The 14,646-nt window shown below is 28.2% G+C and overlaps 1 protein-coding gene across 2 annotated transcripts in view; it reads left to right on the top strand.

The window, feature by feature from the left end:
• The first annotated feature begins 224 nt into the window (after nt 1–224).
• LOC107438007 (zinc finger RNA-binding protein) overlaps nt 225–14,646 on the top strand; it is a 35,961-nt gene continuing 21,539 nt past the window's right edge. Inside the window, exons 1-7 of one of the 2 annotated variants that reach the window (XM_016050165.4) lie at nt 225–345; nt 6,875–7,061; nt 9,761–9,839; nt 10,760–10,957; nt 11,836–12,095; nt 12,178–12,357; nt 13,411–13,579. In XM_016050165.4, coding sequence (XP_015905651.1) covers nt 296–345; nt 6,875–7,061; nt 9,761–9,839; nt 10,760–10,957; nt 11,836–12,095; nt 12,178–12,357; nt 13,411–13,579 — 1,123 coding nt within the window. In that variant the 5' untranslated portion in view covers nt 225–295. Of the gene's footprint in view, nt 346–401; nt 732–6,874; nt 7,062–9,760; nt 9,840–10,759; nt 10,958–11,835; nt 12,096–12,177; nt 12,358–13,410; nt 13,580–14,646 lie in introns of those variants that run through there. The other variant, XM_043049147.3, reaches the window with a different exon arrangement.

The raw sequence follows: 14,646 nt of genomic DNA, 5'->3' as shown, positions 1-14,646 counted from the left end.
CTTTGACCCCCAAGTTTCTTGATATTAAAATTTGATGGCGTCTTGCACATGAGCATAATTTTCAGCTGTTGATAACTGAGAAAAATATCATTCAATTTTCCAATGAACTCAGTTATTCATTAATTTCCAACAGGCTCTGATGCAATTCTAAACAAACCGAAATTTGGGAATAATTTGATAAATACCTTAAAATTTATGGCAACGTAGAAAATTCCTTTTTTTGTAGTGACGTCATTAGTGGTTATTTCGATATTTCTTCTACTCCAAATTGCGGCGTAATTATTATTTATAAAAAATGGCTGCAAATAATTATTTTGGATTCACTACTGGACAGGCACAATATGGGTAAGTAAAGAATTTAAATAGATGTCTCTAATATGAATCGCTATACTTACTGTGATACTATTGTCAATCATTACGTCTGCGTCTGACTTCATTTCGGGATGCCGGTGTAAGATGGCGGCAGTCTAGTTCATGTCTGCGATGAAAGTGATTAAGCATATTATACAAAATAATAATTTATTAAAAAACTCCCTAATTGTATTATCATTGTTCAAACTTGATTGTCAAATGATTGAAGATTCTTAATCTTCATCCTTATTGTTTATTTTATCAATATCTTCGGTAACTTATTGCTATTGTGCGTTTTCATTAAACCTATTCTATAGCAAAATTTATTCAAGTTTATTTGTTCAAAAATTATGTAAAATGTGGCGAATGATTGATGATGTGTAAGTACAATAACCAAGTTATTGTTATTTATGTAAATAATTAGAGAAATTGATGTTATTATTCTATATTATAGTTGATACTTTAGAGTTGCCGAAAGAGCCATTTTTCGGGAATGAGAAATGTTGAAAATTAATATAATGTACTTTTTTTTTAAATTTTAACTATTTCCTGATACACTTTTTATATAAAAATGTATATTTCCTTATTTAATGTTTATCTGTTCGTTTAATCATAAAATTAAGATATTCGCCTAATAAATAATGACCTTGCATTCTCATATCATAGTTCCTATGTTATACCATAGATTTTTTTGATGACTTTTTTTATTGAAAAAAAATTAACAAAAGCAAATTTATGCTATTTTTCTTATTAAACTGCTTTTGCAAAGCTGTTCTTCATTAAGTCCAGTTTTCTAAGAACATAAGTATCTGTAACACTAAGATTTTCAGTTATTTTTAAGCAAGTTAGAAACTTGATACTGTATGGAGTTTTCTATTAATTCTTATTAGAGCTTGGTAATATCACTGGTAATGTTTTTACATAGAAATGTTACTCATGTTATAAAGAATTCTTACTTTCATCTTTTGTGTTTTGACTGTCATGAAATCATCTGGATAGAAAAATAAGAATGATATCCAAGCTAATTTACTTCAATGTGTATTAATATTTTCAGTGTTTTGGCTGAACTCAATTTATTGTATTAACCCTTAAATAAATTACCGATGCAAATTAGCACCTTAGAGAAATGTTTGAACATCTATGCTAGAACTAGAACTGAGTAATGCTACTTATACTCTGTTCAACGAGAGCTGTTAGCGATTGTAAGCCAAGCCATTGGATAATTGATCTTACCTTTGACTGGATAAAGTTATGACAAGCAGCCCTAATCTGACTGATTGTAAAAAGAAAAAAAAAACCACAGACAGGAACTGCAAATGGGAGTAATGTTGGCTATAGCAGCAATCCTTAATGTTTACTACCACTATCAGTTATCTTTGAACAACATATTGGTGATTTCAGATGATTTAACCATGTCAGTACCTAATCCAATTATTTGAAATAAAGAAGGGTTTGTTAAAATGAGAATAAATTAAAGAAAAATTCATATAATGCAATCTTAAAATTCAGTATTACTAAGCACAGAGTTGGAATTTTGGACATCCTAAACTGGTTTTGGACAGGACACATGGGTTTTACTGTCTTAAAGTGTCCAAAACCTTGAACTTTGGTAAAAGCTGAAAATTCAATAGGTGTAACCATTGTACACATAATAATTACATGTATCAATAAATCAGGGTTGGCAAGTTTTTGACATGTGACAGTTTTTGACAGTTTAAACTGTCACGTCAAAAACCTATATTCATATGTGAAAATCTATATTCATGTGAAATTTAAACCTATATTCATGTGAAAATCTGCAATGATATTATTAAGAAATTTATTTATAACCAAATTTAGTGTATAGTATAGATTATACTAAAAATTAGACATTTTTAAAGATAAACATTAGCAGTTTTGTACATTAGACATCTTCTTTTAAAGAAAAATCTTTTTAATATTTTTTAAATCTTCTTAATAATCTTTTGAGCATAAGACAATACAAATTTAAGTGCTTTCTATTAAATACACAGGGTAGTTAGTGTCGATTTACAGTATATTCAGCCTATTCATTTACTATGCTGAAAATTTAGTTTATCCAAATACTTGTGAATTTCATTTTGCTGAATGCGATATAGTTTTGTTGAATATCTAAATATTCAGCTGTTGAATAATTACTTCTTGCTTTCAAGATATGCATTATTTGTATTCTTAATACAAGTGGAGAAAAAAAATTTAAGAGATAAAAATTGTTTTAAAATGATAAGTGTAATAATTATAAATAAATATAATAAACAATATGAATTATATTTATCATTATTCATAAATATAACTACTTTTAAATTCAAATTAACATTATAACATTAAAAAAAAATTTTTATACACTTGTATCTTATATCAAGTTAGTATTTATACAACATAACTTGTAAATTCCTTATAAATATTAGTTATATGTTCCTTATATGTCAAAAATGCATAGTAATAAACTTTTAATTTTCTTAAGTATCAAAAAGAAAAAATTTTTTAATATAAATATTTAAACAATTTTTGTGCAAAATTTTTCTGCACATGCATTTGAATATAAATTTCTGAGATTTTAAATCTATTATTTTACCTTAATTTTAATTAAAAAATATTTTAAAACCTGCTGATTACCTATAGTATAATTAAATTTCAATATAGTGCATGGCAACTGTTGGTAGTTTTGAAGTTTATATATTTTCTTGGCAAACTTCAGTTTTTGACATTTTTGACGGTTTAAACCAGTATTATACCCTTGTCATGTCAAAAAACCACTTTTTGACGTCAAAAACCCAACCCTGCAATAAATATTTGATATTTTTTATACAATTTACTTTGACTTATTAAAGGAAAATAATATAATAGAAAAAGGTTTAACTTTTTAATCCTTCAAATATAAATATGCTTTTAATACTGATAAATAATGTTTTTGCATGTGGATAAATCAGAGCTCATTCTAGGCAGAAAAAAGGGCAGGATGCATAAGTTAAAAAAAGGGCATTATTATTCTAAAAAGGCAATAATTTCTTTCTATGGGCTTTACACGTTTTATTAAAAAACATTGTAAATTAGTAAAAGAATATATATATTTTTTTACTTTACCAATAGTAGCAAAGCAATCATATTAATAACTAATTTTTATTAATAAATGAATTAACAGTTTTGTAGGGCATAACATCAGTTTCAGTTACTGACACAGGTGATGTATCACCACTGTGCTAAAAGAATCGAACATGAATGAAATAAAAGTATTCTTGAATAGTACTATAGATAAATAAACCTGTTAATGACTAACCAGGTCCAAAAAAAACTTTTTTTTTAAATTTGCGGGTCTTAACCCTAAATACTTGTACACATGACTAAAGAAGCCCCCATGCAAAATTTCAGTTTATTTCAAGTACATTTAGAGCAGTGTTTCTTAACCTTTTCGGTATAATGGACCCCTTTTAAAATTTTTTAAGAAGTCACGGACCACCCCCTGTGAAAAAAATTATTGCAAAAAACATCAACTATTAGAAAACATTTAATTTTAGTATTTTAATAGTATACAAAATTTTTAAAATTTAAATTTTTAATGTGATGGTTGCTGCTGCTTTTCCTTAACTAATAAATTGGATTGGGGGATTGTATTCGACATAGCAACGCGCATATCATGTTCAACATTCAATCCATTTCGATGTTTTGATTTTATTGTCACAAGTGTGGAAAATCCCGCCTCGCAAAGATTCGCTGTAGCAAACGGAATTATAGCTGCCATAGCTCGCTTTACAAGCAATGGGTAGGTTTCCAAACATTTTAAAAATTAGGAGTTGTCAGCGGACCCCCAAAATATGACTAATGCACCCGTTAGGGGTCCATGAACCACAGGTTAAGAAACCCTGATTTAGAGGTAGCTTTGAAATTTTTACTTTGAAACCTTAATAAATAGTGATAATATGAAAATTATTTTTTTATTTATTTACTTATTTTCATAAACAATGGTCATATATTATGATAAATATAATTACTATATAGTTAACATTTTGCTTCTTGTTTTGGCAACACCAAATTACCTTATTTGGGTTTGGCAACACCACATTGTTTGTTTACATCTGTGACCTGGTGAGATTTTGTGGAAACAATGTCAACAAACAAAATTAGATTCAGAAAAGACTCTGAAATTTGGTTACTTGGTTTTCCCATAAGTGAAATAAAAGGATGTAAACTACCTTCCATTAATGCAGTATTAAGAAAATTCTTCTTTCACCATGAGACAAAAACAATACATGAAAGTGCAAGTCACACTGTTGATAGTGTGTTGACCTTCTGGAATAAGGCTAGAATTCCTACAACCGAAAAGCAGAATGCAGTAAGAAAGTTAGAAAAATTAGTTGAGCGGTACCAAAAATTGAAAAAGAACAGAAATCGGCGTACGAATGACAATGAACAGAACAATGAACAGAAGACAATGAACAGAAGTTTATCAAAGAATGCAAGATGTTGTGGGATATCGCTCATGTCGGTGCTTTACAGATGATAAGAATTGATGAGGATAAGAAGTTTTTGCTTAAACAGCGAGAAGCATTTGAAGGCTGTATGTTATCAGTCGACAGAAAACTTGAGAAAAATTCAAGGCATGTGCTTTGACACTACATCTTGTAACACTGGTATTCATACAGGAGCATGTACATTATTGGAACAGAAGATTGGAAAACAGCTCCTCAGTTTGGCTTGCAGGCATCATATTTAAGAAATCATAAATAGTGATGTGTTTTCTGCAGTATTTGGACATTCTAGTGCACCTTGTGTTCTCATGTTTAAGAGATTCCAAAGTCACTGGAATTTTATAGACAAATCTTTTTTCAAATGTCCAGAAGAAACAATAGTACCTTCAGAAAATTGGAAAGTATTAAAAGAAGAAGCTATTCAATTTGCCAAACATAATCTTACATTCAAAACAAAATCATTGGCAAGAAATGACTATAGAGAGTTTTTAGAACTGACTTTGATTTATCTTGGACAGGTGCCTCCACGTGGAGTACATTTTGCAGCACCAGGAGCATTCCATCATGCATGGTGAATGGCCAAAGTTATTTACTGTTTAAAAATATACATGTTTCATGAACAGTTTAAGCTCACACCAAAAGAAGCTAAAGGGTTGAAACGATTCAATGATTTTAGCACACACTTGTACATGAAAGCCTGGTTTCGCTGCTCTAACGCAGCTGATGCACCTTTCATAGACTTAGAATTTTTGAAACATTTAAATTTGGTGAAAAATGAATGCAAAGAAATCTCAAAAGCTGCAAGCAATGGGTTGAAGAGGCATCTGTGTTACTTAAACTGTGACTTAGTCATGCTCAGCCTATTCAGCTGTCATGTAAGCACAGAAGATAGGGTTTTAATGGTTGATAAGTTGTTTAAAATAGATAAACATTTAGAAGATGTAACCAATGCTTCTAAACGATTAAAGGAAAAAGAAATCGGAAATGTTAATGAAAAATCATTGTATGATTTTGTTAATGAAATATCTTGGATGATATTTAAGTCATTGAATATACAAGGCGATTTCTTACATTCGTCCCCATCGGAATGGAAGAAATTTGATTCTTACCATGATGGTGAAAAGAAAGTGAAATGTTTAAAGACAGTAAATGATTGTGCAGAAAGGGGCGTAGCGCTCATTACAGACTACAATGAACTGATAATTAAGGATGAAGAACAGAAACAATTCTTACTTCAAGTTGTGGAATCCCACAGAAAAAAATTTAAGGACACTAAAAAAACCACACTTGTTCAAAATGTATGATTTTTTATTAGGATTTTCTTCATATATGCTTACTAATAGATATTGTGTTGGCTCGCTCCTTTGTATTTTATGATATAAATAAGAAATATGTATATATGAGTGTACAATTCATGGTTTTTGATCGGAAAATACAAATAAAGGCATAGTGTCAATGTGTTTTTTGTCATTTATTTATATGAAATGCACAATCCCAAACTTTAAAGTCTTTGAGCTACCTCTAAATGTACTTCAAATGAGTTGAAATTTTGCATGGGGGCTTCTTTTGTGATGTGTACAAGTATTCAGGATTAAGACCTGCAAATTTTAAAAAAAAAAAAATTTTTTTTGGACCAGTCTACTAACCAAGCACTTAGTCCCTAATAACTTAACCTGTATGGCAAGGTCAAACTTCAGTTATGTACTATTGAATGAGAGGACCAATTGAACTTGATTACTGATTTATCTTTGTTTAATGTTTAAATTGAAGATTCAAACAATATTAATAAAACATTATACTTTTAAAAACAAATATTCTCTAGTAGATTTAATTATCAATATGTTACTAGTTCTATGTTTATTTTACCTTTTAAATATTGTTCAGATAAAATTGTGACATAATTTGAGTAAAAGGGTTTTGGACAGGATGGTTTAAATTAAACCGTGGATTAATCCATTCTATCCTAAACCTTGCCAACCCTCACTAAACAGAAAAGTATTAAAGAACTTAAAGAAAGACTTATCCCTTAAATTTTTTAGAACTGCTACACCAACAGCAGCAAATTATACCACCAACCAAGCAGCGACTGCTGGCTACACTGTGCAGCATTCAGCTCAACCCTATGCAGCTGCTGCTACTGCTCAGCGCTCCAGTCAGTCTGCATATGAAAGTTACCAACAACCAACACATGCGGCTACTAATTATCAGTATGCTTCTAGACAACAGGTAACCTAATTCTTTTAAGTTAGTTTTTTTTTTTTTTTTTTTTTTTTTTTTTTTTTTTTTTTTTTTGGTATTTACTATTATAAACATAAACAAATAAGTACAATATTTTTAGTATGATGTAAGCTATTTCAAAATTAAGAAAAAGAAACTCAATGTAAAGTCCAGGATTGATTTAATCAAGTTTTAAAAAATATTCCTTCTTTAAAACTAACAATCTTTGTAATGTTGTGTATCTTGACGTGCTATAAAATTAATTTAATTTCCGTCTTAAAATTTTTAGTCATTTTTTACAAATAGACTACTTTCTGGTAGTGACTACGATGGGGGAATTTTTTTTCTTTTGTAATAATATACTATAAAAAGTATTATAAATCCAAGATAGGTGACATGGTGAGGAAATAAAATTTTTTTTAACGTATTTAAAATAATTATTTTAATTAATAGATATAAATGTCTGTCAGTTCTTAACTTTTGTCACTTTTCTGTGTGATAGATACCCGGTATTGTAGAAAACTGATTTTCTATTTTAAATTTTTATATTTTAAGATCGATTTGTTCCTATTTTGCTTTAGCTTTTGTTAACTTTCCTTTTTTTCAGCGTTTTTATTTTGGCCCCTCAGCTTTATAAAAGCACTCCTTATGAACAGTTTTTTTTTTTTTAAAAGACAGCATTGTGAAAAATTTGAATTGAGACTTTTTAGTAAGTTTTTTATACCTTTACCCCATTCCGACAATACAGCTAAATTATGATTATTTTTAAATAATTAACCAATTATTTATAATTAATAAAAACTATTTATTAATGTTTTTTTTTTTAATTTTTTTTTTTTTTTTTTTTTTTTTTTTTAAATTTTGCTATTTGTTATTTAGGTAAATCACTTACATCCAAACAAATGTCAGTGAATTAGAAGCTCGTTTGCTATTTGTTTTGAATTCTTGCCAATGTTTAACAAGCTGCAAATATATATGCTAAGAAAAAGCTGATTTTCAAAAATTTCAAATGTTCTTGAATTAAAGGAATTTTGAAAGATAGTGTCCTTTTTAAATTTTTATCTATTTTTATTTACATTATATAAAGTGTTAATTTTACTGTTTTCATGTTACGTTTAATTTTTATAATTAATAACTCTTATGTATAGTAGTTGTCTTAGGCTTGCAGACATATGATTTTAAAAAAATCACTGATTTTTATTTAAAAAAAAAAAAACAATTTTGTGTATAGTCTTGAACATTTTTTGTATATTAAGTTTCAAACATAAACAAGTAAGTAGACTGTTCTATATATTTCTCAGATCTCAATGTGACTCATTTGCTTTTAAAAACAGTTTACATATTATATTTATAGTTCATTGAGCAAAGAAATGCAGAAGATATGCTTTTAATGTTAAAACCCATTTCTGTAGCATTAGATAAAATGCAAAAAGATAATTGTAGTTTATCAAATGTTGTCAACATCTGGAAAAATTTAAAGGAAACTCTGAAAGATTCTAATAATAATTGCTGCAAAAAAATTTTTACTAAACGATATGAACAAGCGTTAACACCAGCTCATTTCCTAGCTTACCTCTTGGATCCTAATTCTGAAGTACAATGTTTAGCACTAAATGAAAAAGATCAAGCTGTAAACTTTGTTAAAGAAAAGTATGGAGAAACCTCCTTATTAAGTATTTTGCTAAAATTCATTGTACGCTCTCCTCCGTTTAATGGAACTTCGTTTGATAAAGAATCTCTAGAATCTTTAAACATCTTGGAATGGTGGAAATCAATTGCGCTTCTAAGAACTGTGTAGGTCAAAAAGAGTTTGATGCAATACAGTTGTTATGTACTGCAAAAGGAACAACTGCAGGGATAGAGAGGATGTTTTCCACTTTTGGACTTGTACATACTAAACTGCGGAATCAATTGGGTGTAGAAAAGGCAGCTAAATTAGTCCTTATGTTTAAATCTTTAAATAAAACTAATTAAATGATTGTTTAAATAATTTGATATTGTAGATGTAGAATTAATAATTATCACATATTGTTTGATAAACAATTCCTTTCTTGATTTGTAGTTTGAAATCACTTTGTTATTGTTTATTTCTTATTTCACCTTTTGCTTTTAAATTATTAAGAAATATTTTGTTGATAATGGTTAGTAATGTTTATTTCCAATGTATACCATAAGTAACAATAGTAATACAATACAACTTTAAATCTATGGTACACAAAATTGATTATATTCCATAGAATTGAAATTATAAAAAAATCATGATTAAAATCAAAAAAATCAGATTTTTTAGATTTTTTTAAAAAAATCATGATTTTTATACACCCTGGCTGTCACTACATTAATGTAGTCTATTTGTAGAGAATTACGCTGTTAATTTTCTAGTTGTTATAAAATGTTTAGTTGTGTTAAATTAATGCAATCTACTTTTTTTTAATCTTAAAAAATTTTTTGCCATTTTCACCACTTTTTCTGTGAAAATCCATTATTGAAATAAAACTATAAATATCTAAAAATTTCTGTTGAATTTTGGAAATTAAACCAAGATTAAAGAACATGGTCAAAAATATAGAATGGAGTTAATCTAGGCAGATGATGTCATAGAAATTGTAACTTTTAAATTATATGCTTGCTGTATTCACAATATTATACCTAATCATTTTAACATGTAATTTTTTATTTAGTTAATTTTAACTTTTTCAATTTTTTAGACGACTTATGACAAAGCTCAAACTTATTATCAAGCACAGGTACCTTACTCCACTACTGAGACACCTCATTATCAAAACGGTGAGTCACTTTTGTTTTAACTAATCTGCATGTGTTCTGAAATATGTGGTAGAAATGTTAAGAGTATCACTAGTGTTCCTCTAACATCTTTCAGGGATGAAAGACTTCCGCGAAAAAGAGGATATCCTCTTTTTTCTCCCAATTTTTAAAATTTCCGACCATGTTCCAAAAAGTAAAATTTTTGGGGAGTCCAATTAGAGAAACCCAAGGTCCCCGAACGATAGTCGGATTACCGAGACTTCTGCTATAGAGTGGAAAGGAGCCTAGGCGTTTCGTTTCGACCGCCGATGTTTGAATTTTTTTGTTTGACTGATTTTCGGAATTTTAAATATTAGGAACTGCGCCGGAGTCTGCTAAAATTGCGACTCTTAATCAGACGATTTTAATATCATCTATTTTCGATTTTAATATCATCTATATTCTTCAGTGATCATTAAAAGAGGTCTTTTTCAGTGATCATTAAAAATATTTCTTATTCTTTATTTGCTTCTCATTCTTATTATTTAAATTAACTTCTCATTCTTACTATTTAAATTACTTCTCATTCTTATTATTTAAATTTCTTATTTGACCTTTTTCCGCATTTTGTGTGGAGATTTGCCCGGTTGCTAAGAGAGGTTTTGATGCTCTTTTCTAAAGGTTTCCTACAATAAAAAGTGTAAGTGGTCATATATATAGAGAAGGAAGTTACGTAGAGGTGGTTGTTCCTGAAGGTTTCACTGTAACATGCGAATTTCTAAACTACATGAACTTTCCATAGATTTTTGCTTCTTGCCTTTAAATTAAAATTTATGTAGCCCATTTTTCGCATCTCAAGATAGATGGTTCTCAAATTTTAGAAAACTTGGTTTTTGAATCTATGTATAAAGATATGTGTTTTAATGAAACTTGATTATAATGAAAAATATTTTTCTTTTTAGTGAGTAGTAATAAACCAGTATATTCTACAACTAATGTTAATTATAACACTCGTCAAGCAACAACAGCAAAAGCACAAACCCAAAGTGCTCAAGCTTCTGCTACAACTTATCTGTATTCCACAGGAGCATCTACTGGAAATAATACATCTAATTATAGTTCTACCTATAACAGTTCACCAGTTACTACGACCTATTCTGGTATTTAAAGTTTTTTTAATTCTGTAACTTTAGTTTTTTACATTTTATTATTCAATCTTAATATCCAACAGGTATATATTTATTATGCTGTTTGTCTTTCTTACAAAGATCACTTAGATGATTTTTGAAAAAATAATCTAGTTATTAGAATTAATGAGCTTTTTTCCCAACATATGCCATAACTTCTAATTGCTACCTGTTTATTTTCTTATCTACATTAGTGCATAAAAAATCATTTTTATTTTCATGAAAACTAAAAGTATTTGAATTAATATTGTTATAAAATATCGATGGACCTTTATATGGATAGATTTTTTTTTTTTTTGAAATTATTATTGTTCAATCTTACCTTTTTCCAACATATGCATAAGCCATAACTTCTAATTGCTACCTGTTTATTTTCTTATCTACATTAATGCATAAAAAATCATTTTTATTTTCATAAAAACTAAAAGTATTTGAATTAAATATTGTTATAAAATATCTATGGACCTTTATATGGATAGATTTTTTAAAAATTATTATTATTCTATCTTAATATACAACAGATGTATATCTATTATACTGTTTGTCTTTCTTACAAAGATCACCTAGATGATTTTTGAAAAAATTATCTAGTTATTAGAATTAATGAGCTTTTTTCCCTACCTATGCATAAACCATAACTTCTAATTGCTACCTGTTTATTTTTTTATCATTAATGCATAAAAATAATTTTTATTTTCATAAAAACTAAAAGTATTTAAATTAATATTGTTATCAAATATCTATGGACCTTTTTTTCTGAAAAATGTTTGTGATTTCATTAGTTTGAATAATGTTTGTGGTTAATGCACTTGCAATGTGTAGTGATTTTTTTTTTTTTTTTCCTTCCCCAGCTTCTCCAATGTATGTTCAGCAATCTTCAGTAGCTGTGCAACCTGTACAAACTGTTCAAACCAGTATTGTTCAACCTACTCAGCAAGCTCAAGCTATTCAATCTTCTGCTGCAAGTGCTGTGGCAACAACAAAGCCTCAGGCTAACAATTGGATGTCATTTAAAAAGGGACCCTTAAGAATGGCACGCCCTAAGTTGCCACCTAAACCCCAACAGCTTCACTACTGTGAAGTTTGTAAAATTAGTTGTGCTGGACCTCAGGTAGTGCTTTATTTAAACCTTTGTGTGTGTGTGTTAAGCAATTTATCAGAATTTTATTTTAAATTTTCATAATTTTGTTTAGACATACCAAGAGCATCTTGAAGGTCAAAAGCATAAGAAAAAAGAAGCTGCTGCAAAAGCAGGTACTGTCGTTCACCATGTTTCAAGGGGTGGTTCAACTTTAAAATGTGAGCTCTGTGATGTTACTTGTACTGGGTCAGATGCTTATGCTGCCCATATTAGAGGAGCCAAACATCAAAAGGTACTAAGAAACCTTTTCATTCTTATTTTTTGTTTTGTGTTTTAATTAATACTCCAGAATTTTCGCTAGGAATAAAAAAGGGCAAGGCGCTTCCTCTGAAAAAAGGACACCGTTAAAATTTATTATAATGTGCAATATTGTGTAATAACTGAATTTTATCCTCAATAGTTTTTAAATTATCCTCTTATACTATTTCATGAGTGTATTTCGAAAAGTAATTCTCTTTCATTATCAAAATAAAAGGAAAATTTGAAGTTTTTAAAAATAAATGCATATAAAATGCAAACTATGTAGATTTTTTTCCCCAAAAAGGTAAACTAGGAGAAAAGGAGAAGAAAAAGATATTTGTTTAAAAAAAATAGCTTTAAAATATAGGATCACTTAAAAAATTTTAATATCTCTGAAAAAAGATACTTAATGAAAATCAAGCAGTTTAGAATAATCTTAACAAAGTAAATATTTCTAATAGTAATCAGAATTAAACCTATAAACACAGTTAATTTTACCAGAGTGTAATTATTATTTAAACAGTGAATGCTTTTCAAAATAGAATATGAATAATAAAGGAGTGTTTTTCATAGATGGCTGCTAGTTTTCACATAGAATGCTCGTCTATAGGGTTCAAAAGGCAGGCAGAGTGGGTTGCCTTAAAGGTGAGATTACTGATGCTCAATGATATACATGCCTGCTAAGTCTCCTGTATTTTACGATCTGTGTACCCTTATATTCTCGCATTTCTCCATATTTGTTGAAGAAATATGAAATAAAAAATTGGCAATAACAGTTTTAATAGTTTAAGTAATTATAAATAATGGTTTTAAAAAAAATCTTCTTTAGATTAAGATTTATATACATATTTTTTACTTCGCTATGTGTAAGTGCTTATATTATTTCCAATTTTGAATTTCTCTTTTTGACTTAAGCGATGTATTAAAACTTTACTTGTAGCTTAGAAAATGTGATTACTAAAATCTCCGTAATTTTATTTCTCCAATGTTTGTAGGTCTGCATGTATATGTAGAATATTTCATTATTTTATTTATTTATTTTTAGGTTGTTAAATTACATACCAAACTTGGTAAACCTATTCCTTCAACTGAACCTCAAGTTTTAAGTACAGGTACAAGTAATACTTCTACAAAAGCTTCAAGCACTGGAAAGTCTTCTGGTAAAAATAACTCTGCTAAGAAATCAAATGGCCCTCCTAAAATTACATTTGTAGGTATGTATTAATTCGCCACTTAAATCAGAAAATAGATTTTGTTAAAACAGATTGGTCACTCTTTCTGGTAACCTGGAAATTCTTTAGATATCAAGATTTAGCATTGTTTGTCATATTCATTCCAAAGAATATGTTGTAACTAAATTTATACATTATTTATTGGAAGTGTTTTAGTCTATTATACACTTTTATGTTACTAATCATAAAGGCTAATCCAGATATCAGGGCTGATTGTGCTCCGGAAAAAATCCGGATTTTACGCTAACTGTGATCCGGAAGGAAGTTTCCGGAGAACGAAAGTTCAGACGTTTTAAAAAATCATTGATCACTAACATTAAAACACTTAAAACTTAAGTGTTTTAATGTTAGTGACACTTACAAACACATTTTATTTGTTGAACTTAAAAACACATTTTATTTGTTTGTAAGGAAGAGCCAAATACTTTATAAGCTTATATTCAAGATTAATATTCATTTTTTATCAGTAAATAGTTATTATAATCATAAACTCAAGAAAGAAAGACATATTTGTAAATTTCAATTACTTCTCCAGGTCTTTCATAGGTATATGTAAAATTTTAAATATATTTTGAGTAAACAAAGAAATGCTGAGAAGAAGAAGAAGAAAAAAAACTTAATTAAATTTTTTTTCAATTTAAACTTCTTTTTTTTTTACTCAAGAAATGTTTCGGAATTTTGACTTGGACTCACAATTACCCGTGAGATATACTTTCATTTTTTTTAATAGTCCTTTTTTATAAATGATTCAGCTTTTAAAAGCTCTTAATTTTAAATATTAATCATAAAAGTGTTTTATTATTAATAAATTCCAGAATAAAAAAATTAATAATTATAGCTTTCAAAGTTAACCATTGAAATTGTTTTTGCATTTGGTTATAAATCTTTAATACGTAGGGATATATATTTATGTAAATTTTTTAATTGCTATTAAAATCATGTTAATCTAAGTCATAAAAATTCTCGAAACCTTTTTAATTGCAAATGAAGTTCATTTTTAGACTAGTTATTTTTGCATAAGTTGAAAATAATTAAAATACTATTTTTAA

Source organism: Parasteatoda tepidariorum, chromosome 9 (assembly GCF_982258835.1).
Source record: "Parasteatoda tepidariorum strain Cologne lab strain chromosome 9, Ptep-v5.0, whole genome shotgun sequence".
NCBI classification, from domain to species: domain Eukaryota; kingdom Metazoa; phylum Arthropoda; class Arachnida; order Araneae; family Theridiidae; genus Parasteatoda; species Parasteatoda tepidariorum.
This window is presented reverse-complemented; position numbering and strand designations above follow the sequence as displayed.